General features: G+C 34.9%; 1 protein-coding gene across 1 annotated transcript; it reads right to left on the reverse strand.

Moving 5' to 3' along the window:
* Positions 1-2,326: 2,326 nt before the first annotated feature.
* LOC135155794 (fibropellin-1-like) lies at positions 2,327-18,867 on the reverse strand. Its single transcript, XM_064106034.1, has 16 exons — positions 18,758-18,867; positions 17,839-17,940; positions 17,192-17,311; positions 16,384-16,511; positions 15,802-16,030; positions 15,127-15,297; positions 13,658-13,783; positions 12,540-12,656; positions 10,461-10,562; positions 9,727-9,849; positions 7,536-7,663; positions 6,724-6,955; positions 5,183-5,227; positions 4,531-4,700; positions 3,712-3,842; positions 2,327-3,331 (listed from the first exon to the last, which is right to left on the reverse strand). The coding sequence occupies exons 1-16, from the start codon at positions 18,822-18,824 to the stop codon at positions 3,289-3,291; spliced, it is 2,034 nt and encodes a 677-aa protein (XP_063962104.1). The 5' UTR covers positions 18,825-18,867; the 3' UTR covers positions 2,327-3,288.
* Between the last annotated feature and the right edge of the window lie 364 nt (positions 18,868-19,231).

The raw sequence follows: 19,231 nt of genomic DNA on the forward strand, positions 1-19,231 counted from the left end.
TCGGGTTCTATTTATTGAGATCTTATTCGAGCAGCAAGTCTAAAGTGGAAAACTTTCCCTTGCCGAATTGACACAACATGGTATCACAACCTGATAGGGAATTATCTGTGCAAAGATAGCATTTTTCTCCAAACATAAAAAGGTTAGCTTTAATGTCAATTACTTTTCCATCAGTATGCAAAAGACTTGTATACCCCCGTATACCCAAAATGAGAACACTGGTAGAACAGAAATGTCAGTGACGTCAGAGAAAAATTATACATGCTTCTACTGCCACTACATCTTCAGAAGATAGCTGATAGTACATGAAACAGGACATTGGGTCTACCCGTACTTGTTTATGACACAGTGGTTGTTCCCGAGGAATTAAAATAACTTCCTTGTCGATACAAGTCAGCATCACCCTGTTCTATAACTTTTAAGGATTAATGCAGTTGCTGGTCGGCCGTCGAAAATATATTTCATAGTTCATACTGCAAGTGTGAATCAAAGTAACACGGCTCTGGCAGAGGCATGTAGTGGAGATTGTTGGTGAAGGGGAATTCTATGAGCATCTGGTCGAAGAGGTATGGTACAAAGTGAAGTTGTAAGAGGAATAAAACAGGACATGGTGTAAAATGTTAAATTGGTGTAGATTATTTGGAATCACATGAAATGATTTGATACAAAATGATATGTTAAACGTTTTGTCTTAAGTCCTGTTCAACTCGCGTGATCATATGATGATCTAAAAGCCACCTTTACATGTGCTTCATTTTTTTCTAACCTTTAAATGTACATTCCATTTTCCATAAGCTTTAATTTGATACCAAACATGATATGTTAATTTTGTACACTAGATAAGTCATAATTAAGAGGTTGGCCAATGTGAAAAGGATGGTGTGGTTTATTGGTTTATAACGTCGGAAAATGACGTTACCTAAGGTTGCCAAAGTAGCCTCAACAGAACTTTCAGCCAAAAATAGACCTACATAAATAATGCCCAACTTGTTTGTATTCCCAACATGATATATTCCACATTATATGTTGCATTACTTACATTTGTGACCCTATATGTGACCTTTTATGACCTTAAATTACCTTTTAATAGCCCTCGACACATTTTAATATTATGTGGATTTTATTTTGCATTATATTTCATGTGATTTCAAACATGATATGTTTATTCCACTAAATAGAAAAGTCATATTTAAGAGGAATATAACTGAAAGTTGGTGTGGTTTATGACGTCAGAAAAATAAAATTCTTCAAGATGCGAAGGTAGCATCCATCGGATTCTTACTATGCACACTCTCAAACTTAACCTTTTCAAAAAAATGCATATAATACTTGTTTGTATTACTTGGAGCATGTAATGTTCCGCATTATATGTCTTACTTACATTTGTAAGGCATTTGACCTTTTATGACCTTAAATGTCCTTAACTGACATATGCGTAATTTAAATGCCCAGTAATCCATATATTGGCATTTGATTTTTTCATTAGCTTTAATTTGATACCAAACATGACATGTTAATTCCGTAAAATATGAAAATCATATTTAAGAGGTATGTAAAAAAAAGTGGGCGTGGCCTATGACGTCAATTAAATATGCCCAAGGGTGCACAGGTGGCACTCGCCGGATTCTTTGAGTAGACACCCTATACTACAACTTCCAGCAACAAAATTGCAGTCATACCCAACTTGAGGGTTATGTTGGGTTTCTACTTGACTATACACTATTATGTAAAAAAGGAAAGAAAAATGAAATTTTAAAAAGAGACTTCAGTTTACACTAAAGACCTGTACTGACCGCACAGAAACGTTGTTAGCGCTAACAGTGCACTAACTCATAAACAAAGGTACGAAACACACGGTCTAAAAGTTGGAACAGTGGTGGATCCATATAGAGGCGCATCCGGGAAGTGCCCCCCCCCCCCCCCCCCCGTTTTTGAGAGTGACAAGAATATTTTTAGGGGAATCTCTCATGGCATGCGCAAGTGAGGACCTTTTTTTTGCTTGTCAAAGTTTTCCTGGAACAAAACGCTGGTTCATGTTGGTAGTGAAAACGCTTTATTTTTCAAATCAAAGGGGCCCAGCAACAAAATGACCTCGATCTGGTAGTGAAACCTTCGTTTGTTAGGTTTGTTTGTTTTGTTTTTTTGCTTGTAATTTTTTCCTGTACAAAAATGCCCCCCCGGCCCCTTTGGAAAATTATGGATCCGCCCTTGTATTGGATCCTAGGCCTGGTGGGCCCTCCCCGAGACAAAAGTATTCTTACACACATATTGCATCTGCTTTTAAACGCCGTAAGAAACAGAATAGTCATATTAAGTTCACATTTATTGTTGCAGGCAAAATAACTTTTCTAACACAGCTTATGAAATCAGTACACATTTCAGTTTCATTCTGACAGAGAAAAATTTATGAAACTTCTTTTGTACATTGTTACACATTTGTCAAAAGTAAATTGAGGTTATCAGTCCATAGATGGCCATTATATGATGTAAAATGTTATGTCAAATTTGTTGATTTTACTGATACTTTGGAATATCTACAAACAGTGAATATATTTTATTCCTATGCATAAAATATTTCTTAAATCATACATTTTCTTCCTTTGTTACCAAAATAATATAGTGTTAGCCCCCCCCCCCTCCATGTGTTATTTTGATCATTCTGGCGTGATAATTTATGGGGGGTTCTCTCTTATTTATCAGGTTTATTGTCTAATTCGATTCTGTTTATTCTAGGCTAGGTTTATTTTTCTTATTTATGATCTGTACTGATCGAATAAATTTGATACTTTGTTCAAATATTTTGAGCTCTTCGTACGTTTACTTCTATAAATGAACTTTTTTTTTAACCAATCGTACATATCTTTATCATGTATAAACCCATACATCAATGTTTTTATATAACTATTCCTTACATTATTTGCATAATATGTAAACAAGAACGAACAGCAATACATTGTTTTATATCTTCGTAATCCTGAGAAAAATATTTGAAGACAAGTTAAATTTTGTATGAATGAATGTACATAATTTATTTTTATCAGGATTTTAAAATATCGATAAAGACTCGTCCTTAACTGTACCAACACTTGAAGAAAACTGAGTAAAATAATCTTATATACATTTATAAATAATTAATTTCTTCGATGTCCAGACAGTTGATGAGAATGTGGTCTTGAATGTGTGCTATAAAAATTGGTATTATCATCTCTTCAATAGCCTATTCCCAAATGGCACTACTTGACATGCTTGAGCCATGATGAAGATTTCACGGTCATGGGTGTTCCACGTTTAAGCAGGGTGATAAAAGAAGGGGCCCTTTCTCCTGCGATGCCTGAAAGAGAAAATTCGATATCATTAGTGATGTCAATTTATATTTGAGATTTATTCAGTTTCCCGTTCAAAAATACAATCAAAACAACAACACTATTTAAATATCACAAAGTACAAAATGTCATTCGTGATAATAATGTACATTAAAAAAAAGGCCCTTAGCACATTACATGTATATGTTGTTCAAATCGTCCTTGAGTAAAGAATATTTGCATTTTTTGAATGGGAATCTAAATTATGTGAATATTCGGTGAATAGTTTGTGAATTATTACAAAAAAAAGACCTGTTCTGCTTAACCTTTTCAACAGGACAGTCTTGTGTTTCGTTATTTAATTCATATGACGTCTCAAACACGAGGACATGAAGAATATTTCACTTACTTGCGTTTTTCCTTCTGAGGTGTAGGAGGGGTATTTTCTTGAGGAGGGGAGGGTGGGGATGGTGCTTGCTCTACAGGCCCTGGACTTTGAAAGTACACATTTGGGATGGAGGCAGCTAGTCGGTATATCAACTGTTAAGAAATTATTGAAACAATGTACAGAGATAGCATTAGAAGGGTATTATTGTGATTATTTTGCAGACATATTTATGCATGACGATAAGGCAATAGGGCAAGAAGGGAGGATATACAGAGTACGATTCTTTGTAGCTTAATGGACCAATATTTTTGTACATAATACCTCAGTGGCACTGAGCCACAACACCTCTGGAGGAAATTTTGTATGGGTATATGATGCTTGATTAAAGAGCAGACATCGGACGGCCTAATTTACACTTTCAAACGGACCTTGGGGTGGCTTTGTAAAGAGGTCGTGGCTCTGTGGATAAGTCTCCGGACTTGAAACCACAAGGTCCGGGGGTTCAAATCCATCGAAGCTCTTGCGTCCTTTGGCAAGGCGTATAACTACAATTGCCACTCTCCACCCAGGTGTAGTAAATGGGTACCCGGTAGGAAGAAATTCCTTGAATGTTCAAGCGTCCAATCAGGGTAGCCGTGATAAAGCTTGGGCAATCGTATGCAGCGCTTAGAAACATTATATTAAGTGTTGTGATGTTATGAGTGTGGAATCTGTTGTTTATCAATAAAACAACAACTTCAAACCTAGACACCGTCTCTTTTTGGCTCATTTATTGGCTTCAAAAGGGGGTGTCGCTAGCGGAACCAAAAGTGCATTAGTATAGTTTTCGTAATTTCTTACGTCATCTGTTCCGTATTCTTCAGACGGGACCGCCCCTTTTCGTCTCAGTTGATTCAGTTGGCGGGTACGTGCAAACATAAGACAGAAACCGATTGACAGGATACATATGAGAAGCAGAACACCTCCAATGACACCCATGATCAAACCAATGTTTACCTCTCCGTCAGAAACTGAGAAAAGAAACAATAACTTTGGCTAAATTATTTTGATTGATTGATTAAATGAATGAATGATCAATAATTTATTTCAGGCAACGATAGCATTACAAAGTAAAACAAAATGCAAGACAAACAAATGAAATTAAAATTACAATAAAAGCAAAATGGCGCACACTTTTAATTTCTAATTAACTAAAATCAAATTCTAAGATGCTGGGACCTCGACTCTTTTGCATTCCTTATTTCCTTTGCTATATTGAAATGCAACAATAAAAATCAAATTTTACCTACATCGTTGAATCTTTACAAAAAATCTCTACAGGCTTCATCAGACCACTTCCACTATTTTATCAAGAAAATACATCTAAAACATGGATTGAAGTCATACTGTAACATGACTTTCTTAGCTCATGGTAAAAAACTCTCTGATAAAGACTATCCATATTTCAAGTGTATATCAAGTTTAAAATTATTAAATCAATCGAACACCTTACCGACTCCGCCCGTTTGAACTGGCAAAACTGTGGTTGTAACAGCATCTGGCAAGGATATGAAGAATGGTAGTTTAAACATTTAAGTTTATCCAATTTCAATAATTTCAATAGATCGATTTTTAGTGTATTTCGTGGGGCATTAAAAATATAACTGTTAATTCTATAAGCGTATCAAAGCACATGCTACGAAACTTGCCTTTAATTTGAATGAAATTGTTATGAAAATTTCTCAATGAACCCTTTTTAGTGTTTTAATTCCAGTATTAAGCTAATTAAAATGTTCACAACTGGTACATATACATTATTCAAAAACACCCCAACAAAAAGTTGATTTTAGCACTGCACAGAAAATTTCATCAAAATCGGACGTAAATGTAAAATAACAAATTTATGACATTTTAGGTTTCACTTAATTTTAGAAAAAGTTTTGCACATTGTTATGCAAATGAGGGGACTGATGACATCATCTACTCACTACTAGTAATTTGTAATTTTGTATTTCCTTTAGATGAGATATGGATAAATTTTGCTTTATTGTCATGTAAAAAAGTTTTAAACCTCACTGAACATGTGGCATTACCATTATTTTAGCATTTTGTGGTTCAGTCAAGTTGGTCATTATTGTAAAATCTGTTAAAATTGAAATAATATATAATTCAAACAATAAAAAACAAAATAAATAGTAAGAGACATCATTGGCTCTCTCATTTGCATTTCACGAAGTTGTGCATACAACTGAAAATAAGCAAGTTTGATATATCTTAATATTCTTATTTTGCATCCGATTTTGATGATTTTTTCAGCATGATGCCTGTTTGATTTGTTTCTATTGATTCATATCAGTATTGTTATAGGGTGGACTTGACCCTTAAACCATGTAAAGGCTTCCTTGTAATTGACAGAACAGTTAAATACGTTCATACGCGTCTTAAACAATCATACCGGCCCGATGAATTTCATGGCTGTAACCTCAATGGTTAGGTCGAGCACAACACCTTGTTTTCCTTCTTAATGTAGTTTTTTTAAGTACATTAGGAAAGTGAGGTACAGCATATACAATATTAGTTTTTATTGGAGGGAGACCAACACGGATATAAGGCAGGGAAACAATATTTCTTTAATCTTTTTTGTCGAAAGGGGATAGAATTTGTTTTTTCAAAACTACACCATATTCAAAAATTGATACCTTCAATCGGTAACTATGGGCATTAGTCATGTTCGTGGTAGTATATTTTCTTAGGGTAATGCCGGATCTCCTTTAACATACAAAAATGCGTGAATTATACCGTAACATAGAAACAGAAAGCTGATTACAATATCAAAGAAATTGTATCTTTTTATTCACACATACGAAAATGGAAACTTAATGTCCCTTAGCAAAATTAGTGTTCAATGATAAGATTAAGTCAAGGAAATAACGTTAACGACACAATTTTGTAAATATTACCAATAGCCATGGTAGGTCTACATTTAACTCATATTATATTGGTTGATGTGTGACCTGCGTGTTTATTAAGGTTCTTCTCAAAAAAATTACGTACCTCTTGTTGTGACTAAATCGCCCGGTATCTCAAGTCGGAAAGTGCCGTCACTGAGAGTGTTACCATTGTTTCGAAGGTAAGATATAATGGCATCTAAGATTGTGTTTTCATCACCGGTGAAGTCAACACTAACGGGTATCCTACAATCCACGCCCAGACTACCGGGGAAGAAACCCAGGACGCCTACGTTGATGATTCCTTGAACCCCTTGGGCAAGTAAGATCCGAGGAAGCTGTGAAGACAGAAAAATAATATTAGCAATAAGCATCATCATGGTATCAAAATATATTATCGGTTTGATGATAATAATAATAATGATAATAACGATAATCGAAATGATAATAATACTAATGATAATAACAATAACACTAATACAAACTGATTATCAATGATAGTTCACACAATTCATACATTGTTCAGGGGGATGAGATATTGTGTCATCCCATCACACACTCACACACACATATGCGCGCACACACCCACACTCACACACTCAGCTCCGCAACGAAACAACACATACAAATCATCACACACCCCCACAAATGTATCGGTCGAACAGTTAATGCGGATGAATGACGCGGATGATAATGATGATAATAATCAAAATGATATAATGATGGATAATCCCAGTGAAAAAAAACATGCTTCAATCAACCAAATTATTTCAAGGACATAAATGATCAGACTAAGCGGCAATATTCAGTTCATGTAGTATTCATGTTTGTATGCAATGCTATGTAAGTGCTTAAACTCTGCACTATTGGTAACTGACATACACATCTTTCACAAATGAATGAATAAAACCAGTTTACTAGATTTTGGATAGCCTCAGCTGCATCTTGATATTCCTGGCTTTGCTCATTTGCATATTGATCACCATAGTCTACTGCTAAGATTCCGATTTCTGCAACAATGAATCTGATGAAAAACTCTCGAACTCCTAAAAACAAACAAAAGAAAATCCTAACAAATTAAAATACAAAATGGGTAAGCTTCCTCTAAATTATATTTCATGTCTAAGTCTCACATTCATATAAGATGCGATGTCATTAGACAGAGCGCCTGCCCTGTGAAGGGGGGGGGGGCATGGTTTCAATCTCCTGTCCATCCGTATAGTAGCCTGTTGTCGAGGCCCTGACGGCTGCTTCCCGAGCGAAGCGAGGGATATCCTCGGGAAGCAGCTGCCGCCAGGGCATCGACGAGAGGCTATCCATATTATAGTGGCGTAATGAGCCAAAATATTTGAGGGGGCCTATCGGGCAAAATACGTAAAAGTGAATATTTCGACATTCTTATTAAAATATTCCAGTTTGTGTTACTCTTTGACATACCGTTCGGAAAATAATACCATATTTCATCATTCTCTTTTTCCTTTTCTTTCCTTTTCTTTTTTTCTTAGTTGCGTTTTTTTTTTTTTTTTTGGTGGAGGGAGGTGGGTGTCAAGCGCCCCCATGCTAACCTCCCACCCCCGTCTGTGCGCCACTGCATTCATACTAAATGGGACCTTCTCAATTCCTTCTTATTAGGAACTCGACGTACTACACTGGGAAGGATTATTGTGGGAACACATAATGGAAAACGGCCCCATCTTCAGAGAGTTGCGATGGATCTGATCAATCGCAACTATGGAAAGCCGGCAAGGTCAACATCTTAAAGTACATGTTTGTTTAAAATATTTTCTAGAAATTATGTATATTTTCATGACAATTCAGTATGCTTTTCTTTGTTTTCAAATGACATTGAGCAAATTCCATAAAGAAAAATTATGTCGCTGATGGATTTCCATATACTTGAGTTTGATCGGATCAATCGAGGCACAGGGCCTGGTTGGAATGCAGCTGAAGCTGAAGTGGCTATCCAGGATGCATCTTTTGTCAGTACTTGCAAACCCGACGAGAGAGGGCAGTCTGAATGACGATACAATACAGTTTTGGAGGCTTTGAATCATATTACAAATCTCGGACTTCTTGACTCAATTTTTAATTAAAAAAATAACTTTATTATGCCATAATCTGAATGGATAAAACGTGTAATTCCCTTGTTGAAACTGTCTTGTAAGATCGTAAACTCTTTTCCAGCAGTGGAACCAGATCGTATAACATAAATGATCGTATATTTTATTTCTATGTCACACGATGCACATGAGGTATCACATCCTGAAAAGCAAGTACACGCGCATAACACGATTCCGCAGGGGCAGCGAAAAGGTTTACAAAGTGGGTGGGGGGCTGAACCAAAAGTGGGGAGGGGTGGCTGACCATGCAAGAAAGAACATTCAGATAGTCATTTTTTACCTTTTTTACATGGTTTTGGAAAAAAAAGTGGGGACTGAAGCCCGCCCATTCCCCATATTCCGCGGCCCCCGAATTGTATTAAACTTGTTAAAGGTCAAGTCCACCGCAGAAAAACATTGATTTGAATAAATAGAAAAAAATCATACAAGCATAATACTGAGAATTTGATCAAAATCGGATGAAAAATATGATTTTTTTACATTTTAAAATTCCGCTTATTATTCACAAAACAGTTATATGCACAACTGAGTGCCATGCAAATAAGAGAGTCGAAGATGTCCATCACTCACTATTTCTTTTTGTTTTTAATTGTTTGAATTATGAAATATTTTAATTTTTTATAAAATATTTTTATTTTTACCAATTTGACATCACGGACCAACTAAGCTGAACCATACAATGTTATAAGATTGGTAATGTCACATGTTCAGGGAGGAATAAAACTTTGTTTCTTAGGACAATGAGGAGAAAATTAGAATATTTCATATTTAATACAATAAAATACAAAAGAAATAGTGCGTGAGCGATGCCATCGGCCCCCTCATTTGCATACCGACCAGGATAACTGTTTTGTGAAATTAAGCGAAACTTTAAAATGTCATAACCTTCTTATCTTACATCCGATTTTGATGAAATTTTCAGTGTGTGCTTGTTGGATTTTTCTATTTTTATTCAGATCAACTTGTTTTTTTTAGTTCATATGACGTACTTGTTACACATTGCCTTGTCCAGAAGCTCCGGTCTCTGTCTTGTCTGCATTCACATGTATAGCTACCGCTGGATGTCTGCATGCATATCTCACGCTGGAGATCACATGAAGAGGAACATTGATCTGAAAAATGAAGTCAAAATTAAAAAAAATACGTTTAATTACAAATCATTCGTTAGTACCCGCGTATTGGGGAGTTACCAGAAAGTTGAGAAGAAATGGAATGAAACTCAAATACGAATTTGCATCAAAAACTTGCGGTTGACTTTTGGTTTTCAAATGATATGTCTTGCAACGTCTCATCAGACTTTAGCAGAATTAAGTCTTTGCACACTGAGCTATTTCTGGGAGAATAATACTAACATTTTTTTTTATATATATCTTCCAAAATCTAGATTTTGATTTTGCACGATTGGTACTGGTTATTATTGTATAGACATTACCCAAGACTTATAGCCATTTATTAGCTTCTCTAATATAAAATTACAGGAAAACTAATTATCATGATTGTTAATTTTACAATAATTGTAAAAATAATAAATATTGATACATTAACGTGGCATTGGTTAATGTCAGAAATTAACAGTATTGGATGATGTATGTTGTACCATGTACACGTGCAACCAAACCGATTTAACCAAATGTAATCAAGGAATAGCAGAGTTAAAGGAGCACTGAAAAAAAAAGATTATTAAAAATTGAGCGAAAATTGGAAATAATATATAGATGCTTACTTGTACATATACCAAGGGATGCTTCGGTTCCTTCTGGGCATGTACACAGACCGTTAGAACAGACCTGAGATAGATGGCAGTTACCATTTCCACAGCGAAGATCTAGAAAGAGATTTTATTACAAGTTCAGGTTCATTTATTTCATTCACCATAAAAACGTGATTATATAAACAAGAGAATTATAAAAAACAATTACAGGTAAGAAGACAATGAATACAACTACATAACAAACAGTTTTATGGGGACGCCAACAAAAGCTAGAAGCCTAATAAACAGTAAATGAAATTTAAGTTGTATTGATCGTAATCACAAGTTTAAGGTCTTATACTCATTTGGCATCTGGGGGTGGGGTGGGGCTCGTTAATAACATAATTTTCTAATGTTTGATAATAATAATAATGACCTGTATCAATAAATATTTTTACAGGTGAAGACAGTGCTTGGAAAACCCTGTTTGAATATTGTTTGAAAATTGGATCGGCGGGGATTTGCCTCTTTGTTTGACTTTTAATTGCAAAAAGAATGATATGTATCGTATTTGTAAGAAAAAGCATTTGCCCATACTTTATGTTGACATGTTCTGTTCATGGGCTGATTTAAAGTATATTGATATGTTTAAAGTAACGAATATTGAAAACGAAATTATTTGGTACAATAGTAACATAAAGTATAAAAAAGATGTATTATATTATTTCACTGACAAATGAAACGAGGTATCTGATTGGTTAAGAGCAAATTATTACAAATGAAACGTGCTTTCTGATTGGCTAATAGCAATATTTTTTACTGACAAATGATACAAGCTATGTGATTGGCTAAGAGCAAATTGTTTCACTGACAAATGATACGAACTATCTGATTGGCTAAGAGCAAATTGTTTAACTGACAAATGATACGAACTATCTGATTGGCTAAGAGCAAATTATTACAAATAAAACGAGCTATCTGATTGGCTAAGAGCAAATTATTTCAGTGAAATATATATAACTGGATAAAGAACAATTTCTGAACAAGTTCTGGCTTGACAAATTACGTAATAGTGCACGAAATGTAAATAGCATGTCATCGAAATCCAGCACTATTGAAATATCAACAGGTGACTTTATATAAATCAATGGCATGAAAGCCATACATTATTATTATTTGATTATTGAAAAGGAGAAAAGAGACCTCCCTTGTATTCATTTATGGAACGATTTATTTGGCGTGCCTCCTGAATTTAATTGGAAACGATTATTAGAATTTAAACTTGATTTTATAAACGACAACAGGATTAAACAATTTGATTTTAAATTAATTCATAGAATACTACCAAGTAAAGACAACCTTTGCAAATTGAAAATTAAAAATGATATTTTATGTAATATTTGTAAAGTTCCAGAAACCAGTATTCATATTCCTTTTACTTGTCAAGTGGTAACAGTTTTTTGGAAAATTGTTTCTAAATTAATAAATGCTTTGTTCGATGTAAAGATTGTTTTGAACGAAAAAAATATCTTGATAGGTCATGAAATAGTAAAAACAGAAATGAACGTGGACAACCTTATTATAAATTTTTCACAATTTGTAATTTATAGGAATTATATTAGTAAATGTTTTGGAAACGACAAGCAAATGACTCATGCTTTTTATTTCATGAAAGATCTAAAGGTAGAAATTCGAAATTATTTTAAAAGAAAATGTAATCAGAAGAGACTTGATTTAAAACAGGTCTCAAAGGTTCTTTCAATCCTTTAGTTCCTGTTTTGTTATTTTATCTATGTATATTTTTGTATGTGATTTGTAAAAACGATTGTAAATATATGAACAAATAGAGACCCTCTTATGAGGATTAAAGAGGAAAAAAATAATGACCTGTATTCCATTCAAATCACAAAATGTGTGGCCATTACTACACATAAGAATATATGCCTGTTCGTTAATTCAACGTATTTTATCATTATCATTACAAAATTGATGAATTCCTGATGGAAATCTAAGTCCTGATGAGGGATTTGAACCCTCGGCCAACAAATCCAAAGGTTGTAGTTGTAGTTAGAACCACTGAGATCAGTACAAAGATAATGATGTTTCTCTTACCTATTTCACAAGCAGCCCCGGCAAATGAAGATGAACAAGTACAAACAGGTTCTAGGGTACTAACTGAACAGGTGCCTGAATTCCGGCATGATGTGCTCGAACATTGCGCAACTTGCACTGTATGAAATATTAATAATAATTATAATAATAGCCATTTATATAGCGCCATCTATCTAGAAACATATATTCCGAGGTGCATTATTATTTTTATTATTATTATTACCCCGGCTTTAGTTCGAGCTGCCTTTCAGCGCTCGTGCATTCAAGGAATTAATCAATTAATAAAGTGTGGATAAATTTATTGCTGAAGGAATACACACACGCCATGGCTAGAATTCGAACCCAAGACCCTCTGTATGGAAGGCAAGAGTCAGAACCACTTTACCACGATATAATATAATAATAAAAAAACCATTAGATTTAGGATTTTAGTTTCCCACGTCATATGAAATAATATGATCGTAAATAGGAATAAGCACATATTTTTTGTAACAATGTGAGGTCAGTATAATTATATTCTAAAGGGTAAGGAGGATAAACTTTCAACTCGTTTTCTCCAAGTATTCATGATTTTCAATCATGATTCCCATTGTAATTATATATGTAGCGCATTCCGAATTAGAAATAATGTTTTGATAATTTTTTATTGTTTGGATTCAACTATTGGAATCATTGTGTGTTCAATATGAAAACTGTAATGTAAAAAAAGAGTGATATACATGTAACATACGTTTACGCGAACACTTACGACAACAATTAACGGATTAACAGTAGATGGAGTCAGCTTCAAACTCTTTCAAAACGCTTATTTGATTATGAAATCAGCATTTATAAATATCTTTAGTCTTAATATTGGGTTTTACTCTTCAAAACTTTTTGCTCAGCAATCTCTATTTTAGGCATGCCCATACAATGGCATATGTTTACTGGTGGACTGTTGGGAAACTATCTCCAAATTTCCATGCATTTTTAGAAATAGAAAATCACGTAAAATGTCCGTTTCCAAAATGGGATCCCAGTCGGTAGAGCAGGGGTTTCGGATTCGGATACTTGACGAGTTTCATGGTAAGATTTTGAAACATTAAATGCACTGATAAAAATTGATCATTATCTCATACCCTGACAGACACCATTGGCAGTCATTTGATATCCTTCATCACAAACACACATGAATGAACCGACGGTGTTTAGACAGAAGCTGTTCTCGTCACTACAGGTTGTTCTTGTTAGACACTCATTGATATCTGCAAGAAAAAAAAACTCTGATCATTTCGGACATCATTTTGAAATAAAAAACATCAAATCAAACATCCATTTTGAGTAACAAAAAAGATCGCATTCAAAATTTTTTTTTATGAAAATGAAGTGAAAACTTGCAGTATGTGGTACAAATGGGACTTAAACTAGACTGATTTAATTGTTGTAATTCTAGCAAACTTATTACTGACAAATTGCAAGGTAATCACACTGCTCTACGTTTTTTTTTTAATCAAATCATGCCATGCTGGAAGTGATATTGTGTCTCGCAGTAGGTTTCAGTGTGTCCAAAGCGTGGAATCAACATCACATCATTTAATACTTGAAGGGATGCTCCGGGCTGAAATAATTTATATCTAGAGTGAAATTCAGAGAGCAAAATGCTAATAAATTTCATTAAAATCGTGCTCTTTCAAGTAGTTTGATTTTTAAAATGAAAAAGTCCTATTTCAGAACCTATTTATGTAAGGCACAGGCCCACGATTATTATAAAATTGCTACAGAAACATATAACTTTACAAACACCCTACGAATGATTTCATACCACTTATTGCTATTTGTGACCGCAGCATGAATTTGTAACGATGACCAATTGAAAACCCCCGAACCATCTGGTGCATTATATATAAATGGTTGAAATACTTCCAAGGAAGTATGTGCACAAAAAAGGCTACTATTGAAAATTCCGGTGAAGAGGACCACCTATCAAGATCTGCGCGTTGTTGTTGTGGTTGTTCGTAAAGAATACTTCGTCATCAATATGATTTATTAACCAAGGAAGCTCATTTATGTCATCATTATCCATTTTCATTTTATTTTATTTAATTCCATTTCCAACCGTAACAATATAATATTTATTCTGTACATCTTAAAATCAGGAATAAAAAATATAGCAAATTATACTGTGTGGTCAAGATGATCGTACAAACAGGTTGGGAATCAAGGAGGCTGCTTAAAAAAAAGCAGAACTTGTAAGCATCCTATTAAAACGATTCTTATGAATAGTATAGACCAAAAAGAGAACAGGGCCCCGTTGTACAAAGAGTTGTGATTGATCCGATCAATCGTAACTCTATGGAAATCCATCAGTGTCATAATTTTTTCTACAGGAAATTTGCAAAATGTCCTTTGTAATCAAACGAGAACACTCCAAATTGTCAAGAAGTCAATGAATTTATGGATATGGATTCATATCTAGAATATTATTTGAATAAACATGCATTTCATATGTTGACTTTGCTGGCTTTCCATAGTTACGATTGATTGAACAATGGGGCCCTGAAGTATTTTTCGTTGTCAAGTCCCCGACTAAGAAACAACTTAGGCCTACCGGTTGCAACGGGAATACAGTGCCGTCCTGGTAGGACGGTGGGATAGAGATCCACAAACCCTTGGAGACATTGACAGGTGTATCCAACTCCTGATACGTCATTGATGCAGGTGCTATTACTCGAACAGTCGTTGGTGGCGACATCGGCACATTCATTGATAATTGTGATTTCTGGAGACAGATTGAACAGTAAATGACGGCATAATTTTGGGATCCCCGACTATCAATCATTTTATTTGGGGTGGTGTTTGAATTAGATTTTCTTAATGAATACAGTCGGGAACGCTTTGACGAACGTAATTCGATTCAGATTCAGAGTATAGGGATCCCAAACGGTGAGGTAATACAGAAAGAAGAGGGGGAAAAGATAGCACACAGAGAGGTGAAAGAGAAAACTATAGAGCCATTTTAACCTGTTCTCTCATATCAATTGTATGCTGTAGTTTCGACTTCATTCACCTAATCTATAGCAATACCATGCAACCTAAATACGATCAATGCTACCTCGTTGATACAAGTTGCAATTAATATCAACTGAAAATAAGACTTATTTCACGTGGCTCATTATCCCATCAAAATCCCTTTCGCATTCCCAAACCAGACCACATCCTGAAACTAAAAGTGTGGGTGTACATATGTGTGTGTGTTTTTTTTAGGGGGGGGTATATTTCTTACCCTGTGCCTGTACTTGAGGCTGTATTTCAAGTTGGTGTGTTCCATCGCTTATGGTATTGTCATTGCTGTTGAGGTAGGCAGTAATGGCGTCGCTGATGGTAGAGGCATCGCCCACGAAATCGGCACCGACGGGTATACTGACCTCAGTCATCAAACTACCTTGGAAGAAACGGACTACCCCGACGTTGATGATGCCCCGAACTCCTTGCGAGACTAATATTCGTGGCAACTTAAAGAAAACAAAGAGCTAGGAAAGTGAATGAATTTTATCAGGGAACGTCTCATGTATGGACGTTTGTCGGACGTTCAGTTAACAATGTCAATTTACCGACAGTTATTATATTAACAGTCAGTGCTTTTCAGCCAATCAGAACCAAGGAAAGGACAACAGAAGCACAACAATTTATTTCAGCAGTTGATCTGTCTGTTGATTATTTAATGTTGTTTATCCCAAATGTTCTAATCAATTATAGTTTTATCTTAAGAAGATAAGTATAGGGACATGTATCTCGTCGATTCTAAACTATATACAGTACGATGAAACGATTTCAGACTGAAATTAATTGGCAAAATTTGACTCACAAGATTTTGTACCGCAGGAGCTGCCGTCATGTATACCTCGCTTTGTGGGTTTGTATAATTATCGTTGAAGTCCACGAGCTGTAACCCGATTCGATTTATTGCAAAAGTAATTATGAATATTTGCAGTCCTGGGGAAAAAAATCATTGAAGGCATCGATAGGTGAGTTGACAGCACATTTAGCAATGTCATTAGAAAATAAAGACAAATCTAAATCTAAATTACCATAAGAGTAATTGACATTTTTTCACCGTACATACTGCGGTGTTTTGATAACTGATAAGTCGTTTACTTATAAGTAGGCGTAACTTTTCACTAGCAATTTTTACTTAAATTGTTCATCATAAATAAAAACTTTCAATTTCACATCTTCAACGCAATGTTCATGCCAGTCTACCAAATCAACATATTAAAACAAAATAAGCAGCAGAAACGATTTCAAACGCGTGTATTCTTCGACCAAAAAAAAATCAGCATTTGTTGGTTTGATATTTCTCTATTTATTCAAATCAACATTTTTGTGGGGTGGACTTGACTTTTAAACACTACATATTATACATGCTTTGGTGAGGTTGGGTGTGTATGTGTGTGTGCGCTTATTTGTATTGTATTAGTGTATTCGTGCAGCTACATTAAGTTCTTCTTGTCATGTTTTTCTTGCACTATGTCGCTATTTTTTTCGTCTCATTTTAGTTTACAATTTCATTATGTCATCATATCTTAAATTACGATTTGTATATATGTTTCATGGTTTTATAATTAAAGTTCATAGATTGAACTTCAATTAGAACTTGTAGGAGCCTAACTTACTTTCAATGCATGCATTCGTCCAGAAGCTACGATCCCTGTTCGGTCGGCATAAACACGTTAAACCACTCAATGTCTGAACACATCTCTCTGTAAACTGGTCACATGAGACCGAACATTCATCTGTTTAAATAAAAAAAAAGTGACATCAACATACTTTATCATACTATTGCATATTGATATACATCAAATAAATAAAAGAAAACTTTAACTTTTACCGGACTTCAAAAAATATTCATCAGATGGTTAACATAGCGTACATCTCTAGACGGTGTAGACAGCGCTCGACATTTCAAATTCTAGGCCTGTCCAACATCACTTTAAACAGCAATGCATGCCAAAACATTTTTGGTAGACCAAGGTTGTTGCGTAAAAGTGACATGTATGGATTAATTTCTGATCAGATCATTTGCGTTAAGAATATCATCATGATCATACTTATTCTTACTACTACTACTTCTACTGCTTCTACTTCTAATACTACTACTACTGCTACTAGTACTATTATATTTATAACTAATATCATTGCGATAGCTATGATTATCATAACTATTATGATTATTATTGTTATCATTTTTATTATCATTATATTTATTGTTATTATCTTTATCATTATTATCATCATTATTACATTCTCATTGATATTATACCTTGACATTGGTCCTGGACCAGGCGAGTTCCTTCAGGGCATATACATTGTCCATTTAGGCATACCTGCGAAGAATGACAGGTGGTTGCCCCACACGTCAAATCTGCCCGAGAAAAAGGACAAAATAAAATATAAAATACAACTTGAAAAATGTTATAAATCTAAACCATCTTATCATTGAAGTAGCAACAAGCCTCTGTTTTCCCCCATCTTTTTGTTATTTTGCTTTCTCTTTTTCTTTGTCTTACATTTTGTCTCCATTTCTTTCTTCAGTTACGTATTCAAGCATTTTATACATCACGTATGAGTTCCTCTTATATTTTGCTCTTATCAGTATTCGGACATTCTTCATAACAATACTAAATCAATAGAGCTCATGAAACAATTTGTTATTTTAATGATTGCTTCAGAAAGAAACCAGATAATATATCATTTCAAAATGTAAAAATACAGCAAAGTAGATGTGCTGGAAAATGCTTAAATTCAGACCATGAAGGATGGCGTGGATAGTATTGTGAGATAAGGGCCCTGTTCAAGATGAACAATGCATTCTATTGTAAAATCAGACGTAACTGAAAGTATATGATGAACCTTGTACAAAAAGTTACAATTGAATGAAAATATTTAGAGCGTCTCTTTGTGGTACTACCCCAAGGCAGGATAGATGCCGAAGGTGGAGATGGACGTGTCATCAAGGTGTCAAAGACAAACAGTCATTGTGCAAACGTTTAAAAAGGGGAAACGCCTTAAGGTGAAAACGCTGATGGCAATTCATGATGAAGATCCCTAACCAGAGCAACTGTGAATGCCAGTACTATTTCAGTGACAGACCTTTTGGTTATTTGTAATGTATGCTAATGAACGTAGAGGGCGTCACTGCAAAGTAGTGACGCCCTCTACGATCGTTTCGTGATGCATACCTATCTGGCACAGAGGGCCAGTTGATGTATCACCACACTGGCAGACTGGGCCGTTGGTACCTTCCATGCAGGTACCAGAATTCCGACAAGAAATGGTGGAGCAGCTTTCATCCCGAATTCCTGAAGAATGACATTGCAATTTGGAAAGAATATAAATTATGGTTTGCTTCTTGACATTATCATGTAGTGATTAACATGCTGTGTCAATGTGAAGAAGGATCTTTATGGTCCATCTCTACTGGAAAGAACGCAACGTCCCACAGTGTGTACCACAGTTTGTTCACAGTGTGGGACACAACGTGAAATGACCTTCACACTGTTAAATTTGAGCATTTCAACATTGTGAATCACATATTCAAAAGGTTGACCATGTGGACACGCTGTGTACAGTCAAACTCTCAAGGTGTCCACAGTGTGAAAATATCATCACACTGTTGAATGTGAGAGTTTTGAAAGTGTGAATGATATGTTCAC

The sequence above is a fragment of the Lytechinus pictus genome, chromosome 10 (assembly GCF_037042905.1).
Source record: "Lytechinus pictus isolate F3 Inbred chromosome 10, Lp3.0, whole genome shotgun sequence".
Taxonomy (NCBI): domain Eukaryota; kingdom Metazoa; phylum Echinodermata; class Echinoidea; order Temnopleuroida; family Toxopneustidae; genus Lytechinus; species Lytechinus pictus.

Excerpts from the sequence above, each read along its gene's own strand:
- LOC135155794 (XM_064106034.1), bottom strand. The coding sequence starts at position 18,824 with ATGGAAGGTACCAACGGCCCAGTCTGCCAGTGTGGTGATACATCAACT. Across the intron at positions 17,941-18,757 it reads TGGCCCTCTGTGCCAGATAG|ATTTGACGTGTGGGGCAACC; the intron begins GTATGCATCACG and ends TTTCTCGGGCAG. Across the intron at positions 9,850-10,460 it reads ATCCCTTGGTATATGTACAA|ATCAATGTTCCTCTTCATGT; the intron begins GTAAGCATCTAT and ends TTCATTTTTCAG.